This window comes from Sebastes fasciatus, chromosome 20, assembly GCF_043250625.1.
Source record: "Sebastes fasciatus isolate fSebFas1 chromosome 20, fSebFas1.pri, whole genome shotgun sequence".
In the NCBI taxonomy this organism is placed as follows: Eukaryota; Metazoa; Chordata; class Actinopteri; order Perciformes; family Sebastidae; genus Sebastes; species Sebastes fasciatus.
The window spans coordinates 25,353,176-25,366,435 of record NC_133814.1 but is presented as its reverse complement, the minus strand read 5'-3'; the positions used below and the strand labels follow the sequence as shown (position 1 = coordinate 25,366,435).

Genomic DNA, 13,260 nt, shown 5'->3' with positions numbered 1-13,260 from the left:
ATTGTACAGTATGATGCACAAACTTACTTCTTATACTTTGCCTCCACTGTAGTGAAGAAATTTACATTTGGTTTATTTTTACTGCAGTGATGTCGCTCCTAACTTGGTGTTTTTCCAGTTTTGGAACCAACTGATGATGTCTGGACTGTAATTAAAAGGATATGGCTGCATTAATTTTGAATGGGGGTAGCCGCATTTGGGCTGCGGCGGCCGCAGGGGGGTACCAAAAGAAACACAGCGGCCTGCGGCGGAAAAGTAGAAACAGACTTTTGGAGAAAAGCAACCCAACGTCACGCCGTGGTGGCCAATCACGTAACGGGCAATCCAGCCAAGAGGAAACAAAAGACGTTAATCGTCGCAATTAATGGGCCATTAAAGTGAATGTCCCACACCGCTGCTCAACCCTACGGTGAATCACCACAACGCCTGATCTGGTATGAATGCAGCCAAAGGCCGAAGATGTTCTGTATTTTTGTCATCGTCAACTAATCCCACGAAAAGACCAAAACCAGTACATAGTACGTAGCCTGACCCCGTCTGTGGCTAAACACGTTTATCTTAAAAAAAAAAACGGATTGTAAAATATATAATTTCATTACAGGCAAAACAAGAAGTTAGCAAGATAGGCTAACTACCGTCCTCTTTCCAAATGGAAAAACAACAAATTGTAAAGTGTAAAGTTAAATGCATCAATCTGTTGCACTTCGAGAGCAAAATGAAGAGGCTAGATCTATGAAGAAATTTGAGAATGAACATATTCGTTTATAGATATGAACGGTGATGACACGGCAAAAAGGTAACACCCATGAAACATGGTAAACGAGACTGGGTCCATGTTTCAAGATGGGTCGGTGGGCTGGGACATCGCCGCAGACACCCCTGTGCACTGAGGACAGTCCACCGCGGTTATCAGTCGTGCCGGGAGCCTCGTCCCTCCCTGCAGGGAGAGAGAGGCCACAGCGAGCACTAATTTAAGTCCACAGCCACGGGAAGCGATGAGGTTCGGGCAAGGGTTGCTGTAAAGGTCACCGAGGACCGAGAGCTGGTCCCTGTGCACTGCCACGGAGGTAATGCGCCGAGCGAGAGCTGGCCGGCACCGGAGAGAGGTTCCACAAGGGGATCCTCCCACGAGCGGCCGTCTCTGACCCGTCAAGTTGAAGTTCAATATGAAACCGTGGCGGGCCTCCCTCTGGGAAACACTGACAAAGAAAAAACAACCTCGTCAGATATTTGATATTCCCTCGTCAGTTGCACACGTCATCTCTGCACCGTCGTCATGGGAAACACCCGCTAAAGAGGCTCCAGGATTCAACACGGTTTCAACAAATATGACCCAAAACTTTTGAAAGGTAATAAAATATGCAAAATAGCTCAAGTACCACCATCATTTACATTTCCCCGACACAAAAAGTGAGGTGAAGTGGTAATATGTATGGTAATGAGGTGAAGTACGTATGGTATTATAGAACGCTCTGAGGACGAAGCGATGATATTTCTTTTTAAATTAACTATTTCCTCTGCTCTTGCTCGGTGGTTAACTTTAACAAGCCGAAGAAAAATAGGCTTCGTAATAATTCCTGCGGAAATGAAGACGGCCGATGAATAAAACTGGAATACTGGAGCCGGCTTCAATCGGATCCTCCTCTCCCTGTTTGAGTCCACAGTGTGGGACGGATTCAGGCGAATGGACAAGACAATGGGCTGTGATTACTTTGGCCACTCCAGACAGAAAGACGAGAGCACAAGAGACGCAGAATGGAGCATTAATATTTGTATAAGTGAGGCCGGGTGCAATGAAAAGGAGAGAATTATGCAGCACTCTGCTCCATTGTGTTTCTGACAGTGTCAGCGGCAGCAGGCTGCTGTTTGAATCCGTGTTCACCAAACCCGCCCTTCTGTGTGAGGATGTGGGGGAACATGTGTGAGCGATAACACGTCCACAGCTCTCATGACCGCTGCACAGCTATGTGTGCAGTTGCATCCAACATACCATAATTGTTTGCTAATGTACGGTGGGAGTATCTCCATGCTTGTGTGTGCACTTAGTAAGCTGGTAAACCAATGAAACATCAAAGGGGAGACTATTAAACACACACACACCCTCTCACACACACACACACCAGCACAGCGGGGCTCTGCTGCAGGGGTTTCTATTGCATCAGAAGAGACGAGACACCCCCGACTCCCCGAGAGGAAGGGGAGCGATAACCAATCCTGTATGAGCTGCCGACCGGCAACAAATAAGGAGGAGATTGGGAAAAGGAAAAAAAAAAAGCAGCATGTGTGTTTGTCACGAGCTGAACAGACGAGGGAGACGTACTGAGAGAGCTGCTGCTGCTGTACATGGCGAAGAGGAACGCACGCCACAAACAATATGGAAAGATTATGCAAATGATGAAATAACAGAGGCGGACAGAATGCACATTCTAATCATCAGGACTATCATGCTCTTATTGTTGTGTCAGTGTTAAAAGATAAAGCTGGCGTTATTCTATACTTGTCTTGACAATCATAATGAGAAGATGAAAACCATCTCATGTTCCATGTTCGTCTATTTCTCAATTAGAGATGCACCGATACCGATACCAGTATCGGGTATCGGGTCCGATACTGTGCTCATGTACTCGTACTCGCAAAACGGCTCCGATACAACGGCACCGATACCACTTTACGGCAACGTGACGTTAACCTCTCGTCATCATCTTTTGGGTCCTATCGCACCCGCTCACGCTCCACCTCCCTGATGGTGCACCGGCCCTCACTTTCATTGCGCCACGGGGTTTTGCTTGCACCCTTTGACTCGCACGTGCGATAGACTCCTTGATCTGTGTTTCAAGACGGGTCAGGTGGGTTGCAGACATCGCCGCAGACCCCCGACGCTTTTTACGCGGGCTGAGCCTCGCCCTGGGCGCACTGACGACAGTCCGCCCCGGTGACACTTTGTCCACGGCCCCGGGAAGCACCTTCTTCACCCTTCAGCCTTCCCAAGCCGACCTAGAGCCGGTGGCGGCGCACTGCCTCGTATGCGGGACTCCCCAGCCTGCCGTGCGTCGCTCACACCCTCCAGCTGGCTGTTAACGAGGCTCTTTTGGCACAGAGAAGTACTCGTATCAGTACTCGTATCAGTACTCGTATCGGTACTCGGTATCGGCGAGTACCCAAATGTGGTATCGGTGCATCCCTACTCTCAATACTTCTCAGCCTCAAGCCCAAAATATGTAACAAAAGATGTAAATCTTTAAAAACACGTTACGTTAAAGGTACAGTGTGTAGGATTTGGCAACATCTAGTGGTGTGGTTGCAGATTGCAACCGACTGAGAACCCCTCCAACACATTCTCACTCCCAACTCGTCAGATACCGCCGTTTGGTCAACGCCCCTCGGCATCGGAGACCGACGCAAGGGGTACCCCTACCCCCACTTTTCGACGGATCAGGGACGGCGTGTCAATATATGCTCGTTACATGCATCGTGTCCTTACAAAATAAACTTCTGTTTTCACAGGACGTTGGGTTTTAGGCAACACAAACAGTTAGTTAGGGTTAGGAAACGGTCGTGGTTTACGTTAACTTCACTGACTAACCTTGTTAAGAGACGTGCTACATATAAACTACAGTGTGTGTTGATGGTGATGAAGGATTATGTCACCCAGTGACACGGTGACACTCATTGATGTGTTTTTAATGGAGCTCTACGGCTCAGAGGAAGAAGAGATATCATGCTGTGATACAAACACAATATGTCATTGTTGTTTTGGTCTTTTTATGGGATTTGATGACAAGAAAAATACAGAATAGCAGCCTTTTAACATTTGAAGAGTACATACTGTAAAATAGCTATGAAACATTTATATTTCATTTATTTCTAAAGCAGCAGCTTCTCTATTGTTCCATTTCAGAGAATCCTTCAGCGGTGTTTATATTCGCTGCATCAGCGATAGGTATGCAAAGAGCCTTTCAGAATATCAAGTCATTTTATGGTTAAGATGCTGTAAGCTGCAGTAAGTGCTTAGGTTAGCATATGCATAACGGTACGATCTCCCACCGGCTACACAGAAGTACGGGGTCAAAAGGCTCTGTTCAATGAGACTAATGTATTCAAGTCTGAGGTGGAACTCATAATGCATTACAGCGTTGTGCTGCTCTGAACAGAATCGTTGCATTAGTCCGTCAAGATGAGGGAAACACTGACATTTGTAGGATTCTTTTCTTTTCCAAACCAGTTCAAATGTTTACTTTGAACTTTCCGAAATAAAAACACACATATTTTCTATCAAACAATAATCGCATACACTCTTTATGTGTCTAAATGTTAATTTGCTGCTTGTAAATTAGATTACATCATGCTGCAGACTAATATAGGAATATGTATTTGATTTATTTTTGTATTTTATTATTATTTTGTAGATATTTTATTTTCATATTAATATTATTGTTTTGTTGTATATAGGAGTCATTTGTTAACAAAATGTGACAATGTTCATGCAAAAATATCAATAAAATACTAATTAAAACCTCTAATACCTTTAATGTTATGCTATACGCCAACTTCTGATCAAACTACGCTGTAGACTAGTTTATTCGCTCCACACCAGTTGACGGAAACACGCCGTCAAATTCACATTGATTTTTTGCAAAGTTTGCTTAAAATTCGTTTGACAGTTGAATGGAAACACGGCTAGTGTCTCAATGACTCCAGATGATGATCCACAAAACATATTGTCAACCATTTCTGTGGAGAGAAAGTAGGGCTGCGCTATTATGGCCACAATTATAATCACGATTATTTATCATGATTATTCAACAAAATATTTTTTATTGCAATTTCAAATTTAAATAAACATAATGCTGCTTTCACTTCCGTGTTGTGCTGCATTCCAACCGTCAAAAATTGTAAATGTTATCCTTTTACATTGTTATAGTCATCTATGGTGATTATTTGCATTAAAATCTTGCCATTATTAATTTTAATTATAAATTCTAAGCTGCTTAGAGGTAGTGTTAGGAACTTAAACAGGTCATAATTCCTTCTCTATTATCTATTTTATATTACTCTGAAAACATCTCCTTCAAACAACTGGATTTATTCAAGTTTCTCTCCAAAAACTACATTTTACAAGATTACATTTGAACGCATCATGACAGCGTTATAATTTACCATAGCCCAATACTCATTTTTACTGAGTAGAGCTTGAACGCACCATAATGTGCTCCGTGCTGTCAGCAGACGAGCCGCTCACTGTGATTAATCTGAGCAGCATCATGGGAATGAATTACAGTATAATAAGAGTCTGATTAAGTTAGTTGTTCCAGATGTTTTAAAGGTTGTTCCTCCGCGGCTTATTTTAGACTTACAGTTGCTACAAATTGTATCTGTGCGCCGACGTAAAACCATCATGTGGCGGCTGCACGTGTGTGTGATCGGCAAAAATTCAGATATATGGGATTGCTAACAACCGGCCGGCTTCAATCTGCTGCTGATTGATTGATAGTTTAGGAAGCGCTTGATTTACGCAGCAGAGTTTTCTATGAGCGGAGCATTTTAAACGTCAATATCGAAGTCGATCATGTTCATTTAATTGTGGGAAGCCAAAATATGGGCATATTAATCCAAACATTTCTGCATGGTCGTTACCACTAACGGTACTGACCCTTTAAACATGATGAGCTCATTATACTTTGACCACATGGAAGAACCTACTGTATGTTTGCCGCTCTGAGTAACTGGTAGGATTACATTCTCACTTTGAATAAGCTTCTTCTGAACGACTGAGCCCACTTCTTCCAGCAGTTTTGACTCGGTTCATAAGTTCACACTCACTCACTCTTTAATTTCTTCTTTGCATTAATGTTTCCACTTAATGGGAATCAAATCCTCCAGTTTGGAAACCAGTTGGTAGTGTAATGCTTCAGCTGCAGCTACAGACTAATAATAGGCAGCATGAAGCTGGCAGCGACTGATGACCACTAACGGCTCCATTTTCACATCAACTTGTGCATTTCACATTTCACACTATTTACATCCCATGCTCGCCAGTGCTTGGTAGAAATGTCTGACTCCAACTGAAAATGAGGTTTCATATTGGTGGTGGTGGTGGTGGCATACTTTCAGAGGCAACCGAGTGGTTCAAAAAATCCTGGAGGCAAACCATGTGTTTGTAACAGCGTGGGCTTAAATTTGGCTCACGAGGACGACTAATCCCATCTCTCATATTTCCTGTCACTAGGTAAACGCTGTACTACAGTACAGATTACATTAATATTACCTTAAGAAATAAGAGGGCATGAATAATCTTTCACCACACAGCACTTTCACAGCTGTCTCCATTTCTACACTTGGGATTGCTCAGAAGCTCTCGTCCAGCTAATCAAGTAATAACCCAGGTGTAACCGCCCCCGAGGCCTGGAGGCAGTCAAACCTGCAAGTGAGGCACATTAAGAGCAACTTCACACCTACAGTATGATGTGCTTGAATTGTAATAAATAAAAAAAGTGCGTGCAGCACAGCCAGCACACGCAGCATGTTGGGGGCACGAATAGATGACGAAGCAACATGAAAAGTCAGGAGGTCATTAAAGTTATCCAACGTATCCTCCTACAACGGTTCATATGATATCTTACCAAAAGTTATTCCTTATTTTGTCCAGCAACACGTGTCAAATTCATGGCAATCCGTCCAATAACTGTTGAGATATTTCAGTCTGGATGAACTAATGGAAAGACTGACCGACATGGACAAAAACCTGCCAGACTTAACCTGAAAATCAGATTTATTTGGCATTTCATTTCAGTCTGACTTCACGTTAGCCAATTTTAGTTTGTTAAGGGGGTTGACCAATCAGTAGTCGAGTGGCATATCCATCCTGATGACATCATATTGAAGCTGATGATACCAGTATCTTCACTCTAGCTTCACTAAAACTGAGCCCGCTACAACCTTTAACTTCAGTAATTAATAATCATTTACAGTGTTTTGGAGAATCGACACAGTATCGCACAACCGCTAACGTTAACTAGCTCTTGTCCAGCCGATTTCAACGCAGATTTGTTGTTCGCAATGTAGCATTATCAGGGAAAGTCACGTTTTCAAAATGTAGTATTGGTTCTCGTGACATCCCGAAGCTGCGGTGGTGATTTCTACGAGCAGTTAACTTAATATTTTTCCCATCGATCAAAGAAATATGTTGATTTAAGAGTTTTGTTATTATCGGAGGAGGACGTTCCCATTCTTAACTGATTGGCTTCACAAGCATCACAGGTGTGGAAATAGACTATGTTGGGCTTGTAGTGCCTTTATAGACGAAGGATTTAGGGAAGCAGGAGCAGAAATGTGACCTCTAACCAGCTGATTTCCAGCTAAACTAGACCACACATCGTATTTCCCACAGAAGGACAGAAATCTAAAGAGCAGGGCTCAATTCAAACACAACCAATCAATCTCCCTTTCTAGTCAAGCATTCTGTTTACTTGCTGAGACAGAAATGCCCCAGCATGCAGCAGTACTGTACAAGAGAGAGTTAAACACAAACGTGTGCGCCAACATGTGACCAACACTGAATGCGACGCAGAAAAAGGCAAGCAGGCATGCAAAGACACAATGAGAAGTTATCCTATTAAGAGACAAATCCACACAGTGGGACAGATTTACGCTGAAACACTAACACAGTATTGGCACTGACCTTGAAGCTCCAGTAGTTTGGTTGTTGCTAGGGGGGGGGGGGGGAACAAAGAGCAAAGGAGACAGAAAAGGGACAGGGAGGGGAAAAGAGAGGAAAAAGGATCAAGTGTGAGACATTTTCTCATGTGTTAAGCTGCAAAACACCAACTCTACAAAAACATCCACGGCTGGGTAGAAGCAGAGAAAAAGCTTCGTCACTCAGTTCCCATGTGAAGACACGTAAGAGATACCACAAAGTGAGACTAACAAAGGTTAAATGGTGCATTATTTCTACGCAGCGAGTGCGGTACGCCCCAAAATGTCTCCACCACTTTCCTTAAAATGACCACGAAGTGTAGTGAACCAATAAATGGCCTATTTTTTTTACACATTAGGCTTGCTGAGAAAATGATGGGCTAATTATTGTGATGATAGCCAGATTAACTTGCGTTGTCCTTCACTGCCATCATAATAGGACTTTAATTGCTTGTAATTGCTTCTCAGCAATTAATCAAATGTTTACAGTGACTTCACACACACTAATGATGGAGCTCCTAAATTCCACCCCTCGCTCTCCCGAAGCCAAGACGTGGCTGGCGTGGACCCAGGAGCAGGATTAAAGCAATGCACACACTGGATTAAGAAACTGCCGTTTTCACTTCATCTGGGACGAGGCCAACGTTCAGGTCAACGTCCTTCTGATTGTTCAAGACGCAGCGGCTGAGGCTGCATTTGAGCTCATCCGTGACGTTCAGTTGATGCATAATAATTAATACGTTCAGCCACTAATGTAGACAACCCTATCCACATACTGTGTACTGCTTTTCATGGTTCAGTTTGTTCCATCGACTCAATACACCAATCACAGGTAAGGAAAACCTTCAGACAATCTTTCTGCTCCTTGGTTGCAAAGTGCCCACATTAAAGGATGAGGACGACTTACTTAGATTAAAGTTAACAGCTTTCATTGACTTAAACTAGGCTATGCTAAAATAGTTACGGTTTCCTTTGACTAAAACAAGACTAAAATGCCCAGACTTTTAGTGGACTAAAACAGGATGACTAAATATGATAAAAACTAACAAAGACATTTGACACAAGACCAACAGTGTGTTCCAATCCACGTACTTCCAGAAGTACACTTCAATGTAGTGCACTTTGTGTACTCTGTACTTACTTGAGTAGTGCGTAAATTTCAGTGGGGTAGGGTCGTCTCAAATCGAATACTCTGCGGCGCACTGACTGGAAATGACGATCGCAACATTTGACCGCGGCTCGCTACCCGCCAAAATATCTTCTGAAAAAAATGAAAGCAGCGTGGAAATTACGTTTCCAACGTCGTCGCCTACGATGTGTCCTCCTGTTGGCTGAAAATGCACCGGTATGTTTACGTATTGTATTGTTTTATTCTGTTATCTACGTATGTTTGAATAGTGGTCGTGGCTCCACCCCTTCCGCTACGTAGCCAAGATGGCGACAGTTGAGTGTGGAAAGTTTCCAGCGTTCCACACTCAACCATCTGACCGTTTGAGTACAACATCCGGGTACTTTGAGTGCACTGCATTTTGCCGTACTTCCCAGTGTGAACGCACTTATGCACTCAAAGTAGTAAGTGTAAGTACAGAAGTACGCGGATTGGAACACACTGCATGACTAAATTAACTAGAATTACCGCCTCGTGGTTGTATGCCTCCGCCAACAAGTCAAGTTGCAGTTTACATCCATGTCTGTCATTCTTGAGTTATGGCCAACAACACGTTTTGTTAGGTCACCTTGACCTTTGACATTTGACCACCAAAATCGAATAATTTTATCCTTGAGTCCAAATTCATAGTGGACGTTTGTGCCAAAGCTGAAGAAATCCCCATCAATGCACTCCTGAGATATCGTGCTCACGAGAACGGGTCGGTCGGACGTACCTACGTACCTAAGTACATACGTACGACACAGAGGAATAAGATGTCAGGCTTTGATACAGACATGATACCTGTTAGTAGATTCTCTCAGTGTTGGTTTTGGTCTTTAAAATAATACAAATATAGAATATCACCATACTTATATTCCTACGAAGAGGAGCAGCGTTGCTTGATAAGTAGAAAAGCTGATCGACCTCCACTGAGATGATGGAGTTTCCCTCCTTCCAGTTGTGACCGGAATGATTTTGCATCAATTTTTTTGATTAGCTATCTGCATCAATAATCAATCATCTACTCATAAGTTCTTTGTGTTTTGAATGTAGCCTTCAGCAGCACCCTGAAGCCCTTTAGACACTGTACCCACTCAGGAATCTTTCATTCTCTCCTGAATGAAACATATCCTGTGTGAAGTCTAATAGAGCAACCACTATTTCCTGAACAGTTTCCACTCATTATGTTGGACTGGCGAGAGTTGAATGAGAAAACGGATCTAAACTCACAAGGTCTTTGCATTACTTGATTCAGACTCTTTTTAAAGTCGCGACACCAGTGAGACAGAAAGAGGTATAAAAGAGAGAATGGGTGGTTGTACTCCAAGAGAGGTGACCTTGTGTGGCTGTTTTATACGGTACGATAACTTAGTTTAGTTTCCTCTGACTCTGAAGCTGTTTTTAGTCCAAAACATCTCATACACCTGTGAACAGGTTCATTATCATCGCAAGATATTTTCACTGTTTTCTGGACGACTGAACTTACTGCTATTGAATAAAAACAAGAAAGAAACGATTGCGTTCAGTGATCAACAGGAACCGATTCTTTATTCCCATCCATAACGTTTTCCCTGCCTGCCAAAGTAGCGGATGGACTGATGATTTTATCCGCCACTCCCAACAATTTACCCGCATTTGGCGCTTCAGACCCCGGTTGCAGGTTGCAACAGAGAAAAGAGAAGCATCTTCGTGTTTTGACAGACGAGTGAATACAAATTAAATTCTCCAACTACTTTATAGTAGATATGTCACGATACCAAAATCTAATAGTCGATACCAATACCAGTGAAATTCCACAATTCTCGATACCAATACAATACCACGGTAAAAAACTAAAACAAAACAATAAACACTTAGATCTAGTGTACACAGGACATAATTCCATCTCTATTATCTATTTTATATTGCTGTGAAAACATTTGAACATGATAACGTTGTAATTTACCTTCGCCCAATAGTCATTTTTCCTGAGCAGCGTTTGAACGCCTCATAATAATAACTCAATGGCACCTCCATTTACGTCAGTAGCTCCGTTATTTAACCAATCAGGACTGTGCTGCCCACCGGCTGCTCACAGCTAACGTTACTAACTCTCCTCCTGTTGATTTCAACACAGATTTGTTGTTCACAGTGTCGCATTATCAGGGGTAGAATAGGGTGCGTCCCCTCAGGTTTAGCAGCGTCATGCTTTTGAGCGCTTTTTTTCTCCCCGCCGTGTCTCCGGTCAAACAAACTGAAACATGATACAGCATGCGTATCTGCAGTGCTTGTACAGTACTATTTTGGTATTGACTTGGTACCAAAGTGTCGGTTCTCTTGACATCCGAATAGATCAACTTTCTATGGAAAGCTTCAGCCAAACGTCACAGTTCTTCAAAAATTCTTTATAGCGAACAAGAACGTTTATCAAATTAAACTTGAAATGTTGAAAGAAAACACCCGTTCTATCTGTTCCCAGCTTAACAGCACTTCTAAAACATACTTACAGTGGACTGTGTTAAATATTTGATATACAGTATAACAGTGTAAGGAACAATCCCAGTGCAATAACTGTATAGTGTAAATAAACCCGGATCCTTGTATGTAAAGCTGACTCTGATATTTGTACCTTTTTCACTCTCAGCGCCTCTTTGGTTGCCACGTAGAAGTCTTCAAATCGACAAATAACTGTCACAACAAACGATTTGCAACCATTTTCCTGCCGCTGCATTAATTCAAACACTGACTTGCACTTTGAGTAACTTCAAATTGAAAAGTAAAGGTGAGTTAATGTTGTCTGTGCGGTTAAACTGCACCACATATGCTGCGAGAGCTTTTCAAAATTCCCTTAATAATTAAGCTACGGTGCAGGTGGAACTTAATTCATGTTTGAGCAGCTGTTCTGGGAGCTGCCTGGATCCACCAAATATTTCCTCTCCCGAAACCTCAGTCGCAACTTTTGAAATCCATCTCACTTCATTTTGAAAATGGGAGTTGAAGGATGGAAGTAAAGAGGGTTTGTGAAAGAAAGACCAACAGGCCTGTGGGCTGCCGTGACCCAGATTTCACAGCTCTGTGTGGTTTGTCGGCCTCAGTCCAAGACCGCTGACCAAAAACAGCACAATCATACCTGATAAGACGCCACCCAGCATATTTAATCCAACAGTTAAAGTCTAAACAGCCACATTCTGCTTCCTAAATGATATGCTTTTAGCCTTTCTGTCCTTAAATCCCTCTTTTTTCATATTTTGCAGAATAGTGCGGTTGACACTTACATAAAACTACATCAGCAAATCATATTTATCAAAGTGTTTAACTTCCATTTAGTGAATCTATTTGAGGGTGACCACATGCATACAGTATATCACACATTTAAGTCTTGAAATGTGTCTGAGATCACGTGTGATGTGTTTTCTATACTCCAACTGCTTGCAGCTTTCTCCAGAACCGCTCATCCAAACAACTTAACACTCAACACTGCGCTTCCTTGGGTCCTGAGCAATACTCCTGCCATGCGAGAGTATACGCAGCATTTGCATCAACATCGTAGGAGAGCTAGCTGTACCCAGCATGCCGTTCGGCGGCGTAACAGTTAATATTGTAGCGAGCAATGGAGAGCTCGCAAGTGACGTAGTATTAATAGCGTGAGAGTCCACTAGTGGATCATGGATGTATAAAGAGAACTGGATACAGCGTTGGAGGCGGGGCCCCGTTCATTCCTATGAAAGTTGCTCAGCGTCACATCAGAGTAGAGTCCGCTCGGTCACATGACTCGGTCACGCCGTCGTCACAGCTTGCGCTCCAGCCTCGGTCTGGGTCTCATTCTCATGAAAGAAAGAAGGGAAATAACTCTGGATTCAGCTATTCGTTCATTTTACAGTTTTAAAAACCTAATGATTTAAATAAGGGCTATTTAAGGGTTTATTTACCTCAAACAAAAATTATCCGCTGAGTTACAGACATCTCTTTCCCGATGTAAGTGTATGAGAAAAAGTATTTTTTGGCCCAATGGCATCACGTGACGGACACGGAAGTTGCAGTACCGCCGTTTGGCCATTTGACATTAACAACCGGCGCTCTTCCTGTGGGCTTGTGGTGGACGGGTCACTTTCAACCAGGAGAAACTAACTAAGTGACGTTGACTTATTTTGTCACGTCAGTCGTTAGTCACGTGCAACGTTGACTAATCCAGTAGTTGATTTTATCGACAGATCTGTAAAAGTTTCTCCACAAAGAATCACCACAAAAGCAGCACTGAAAGAGATTTGTCAAGTATTTAATACAATGACAGATATTGATCCAGAAACCCTCACAGGTACTGCATTTAGCATAAAACAATATGCTCCAATCATAACATGGCAAACTGCAGCCCAGCAGGCAACAACAGCTGTCAGTGTGTCAGTGTGCTGACTTCACTATGACTTGACCTAAACTGCATG

At 42.8% G+C, this 13,260-nt stretch overlaps 1 protein-coding gene across 9 annotated transcripts in view; it reads right to left on the bottom strand.

Annotated features, from left to right (window-relative positions):
- Positions 1-13,260, bottom strand: part of srcin1b (SRC kinase signaling inhibitor 1b) — a 124,552-nt gene that overhangs the window by 47,994 nt on the left and 63,298 nt on the right. For 8 of the 9 annotated variants that reach the window (XM_074618897.1, XM_074618899.1, XM_074618898.1 and 5 more), the window contains one exon: positions 7,679-7,705. The exons of the other annotated variant lie outside the window; for it this stretch is intronic. In XM_074618897.1, the coding sequence (XP_074474998.1) occupies positions 7,679-7,705 (27 nt within the window). The remainder of the gene's footprint in view (positions 1-7,678; positions 7,706-13,260) is intronic. 9 annotated transcript variants of the gene reach the window in all.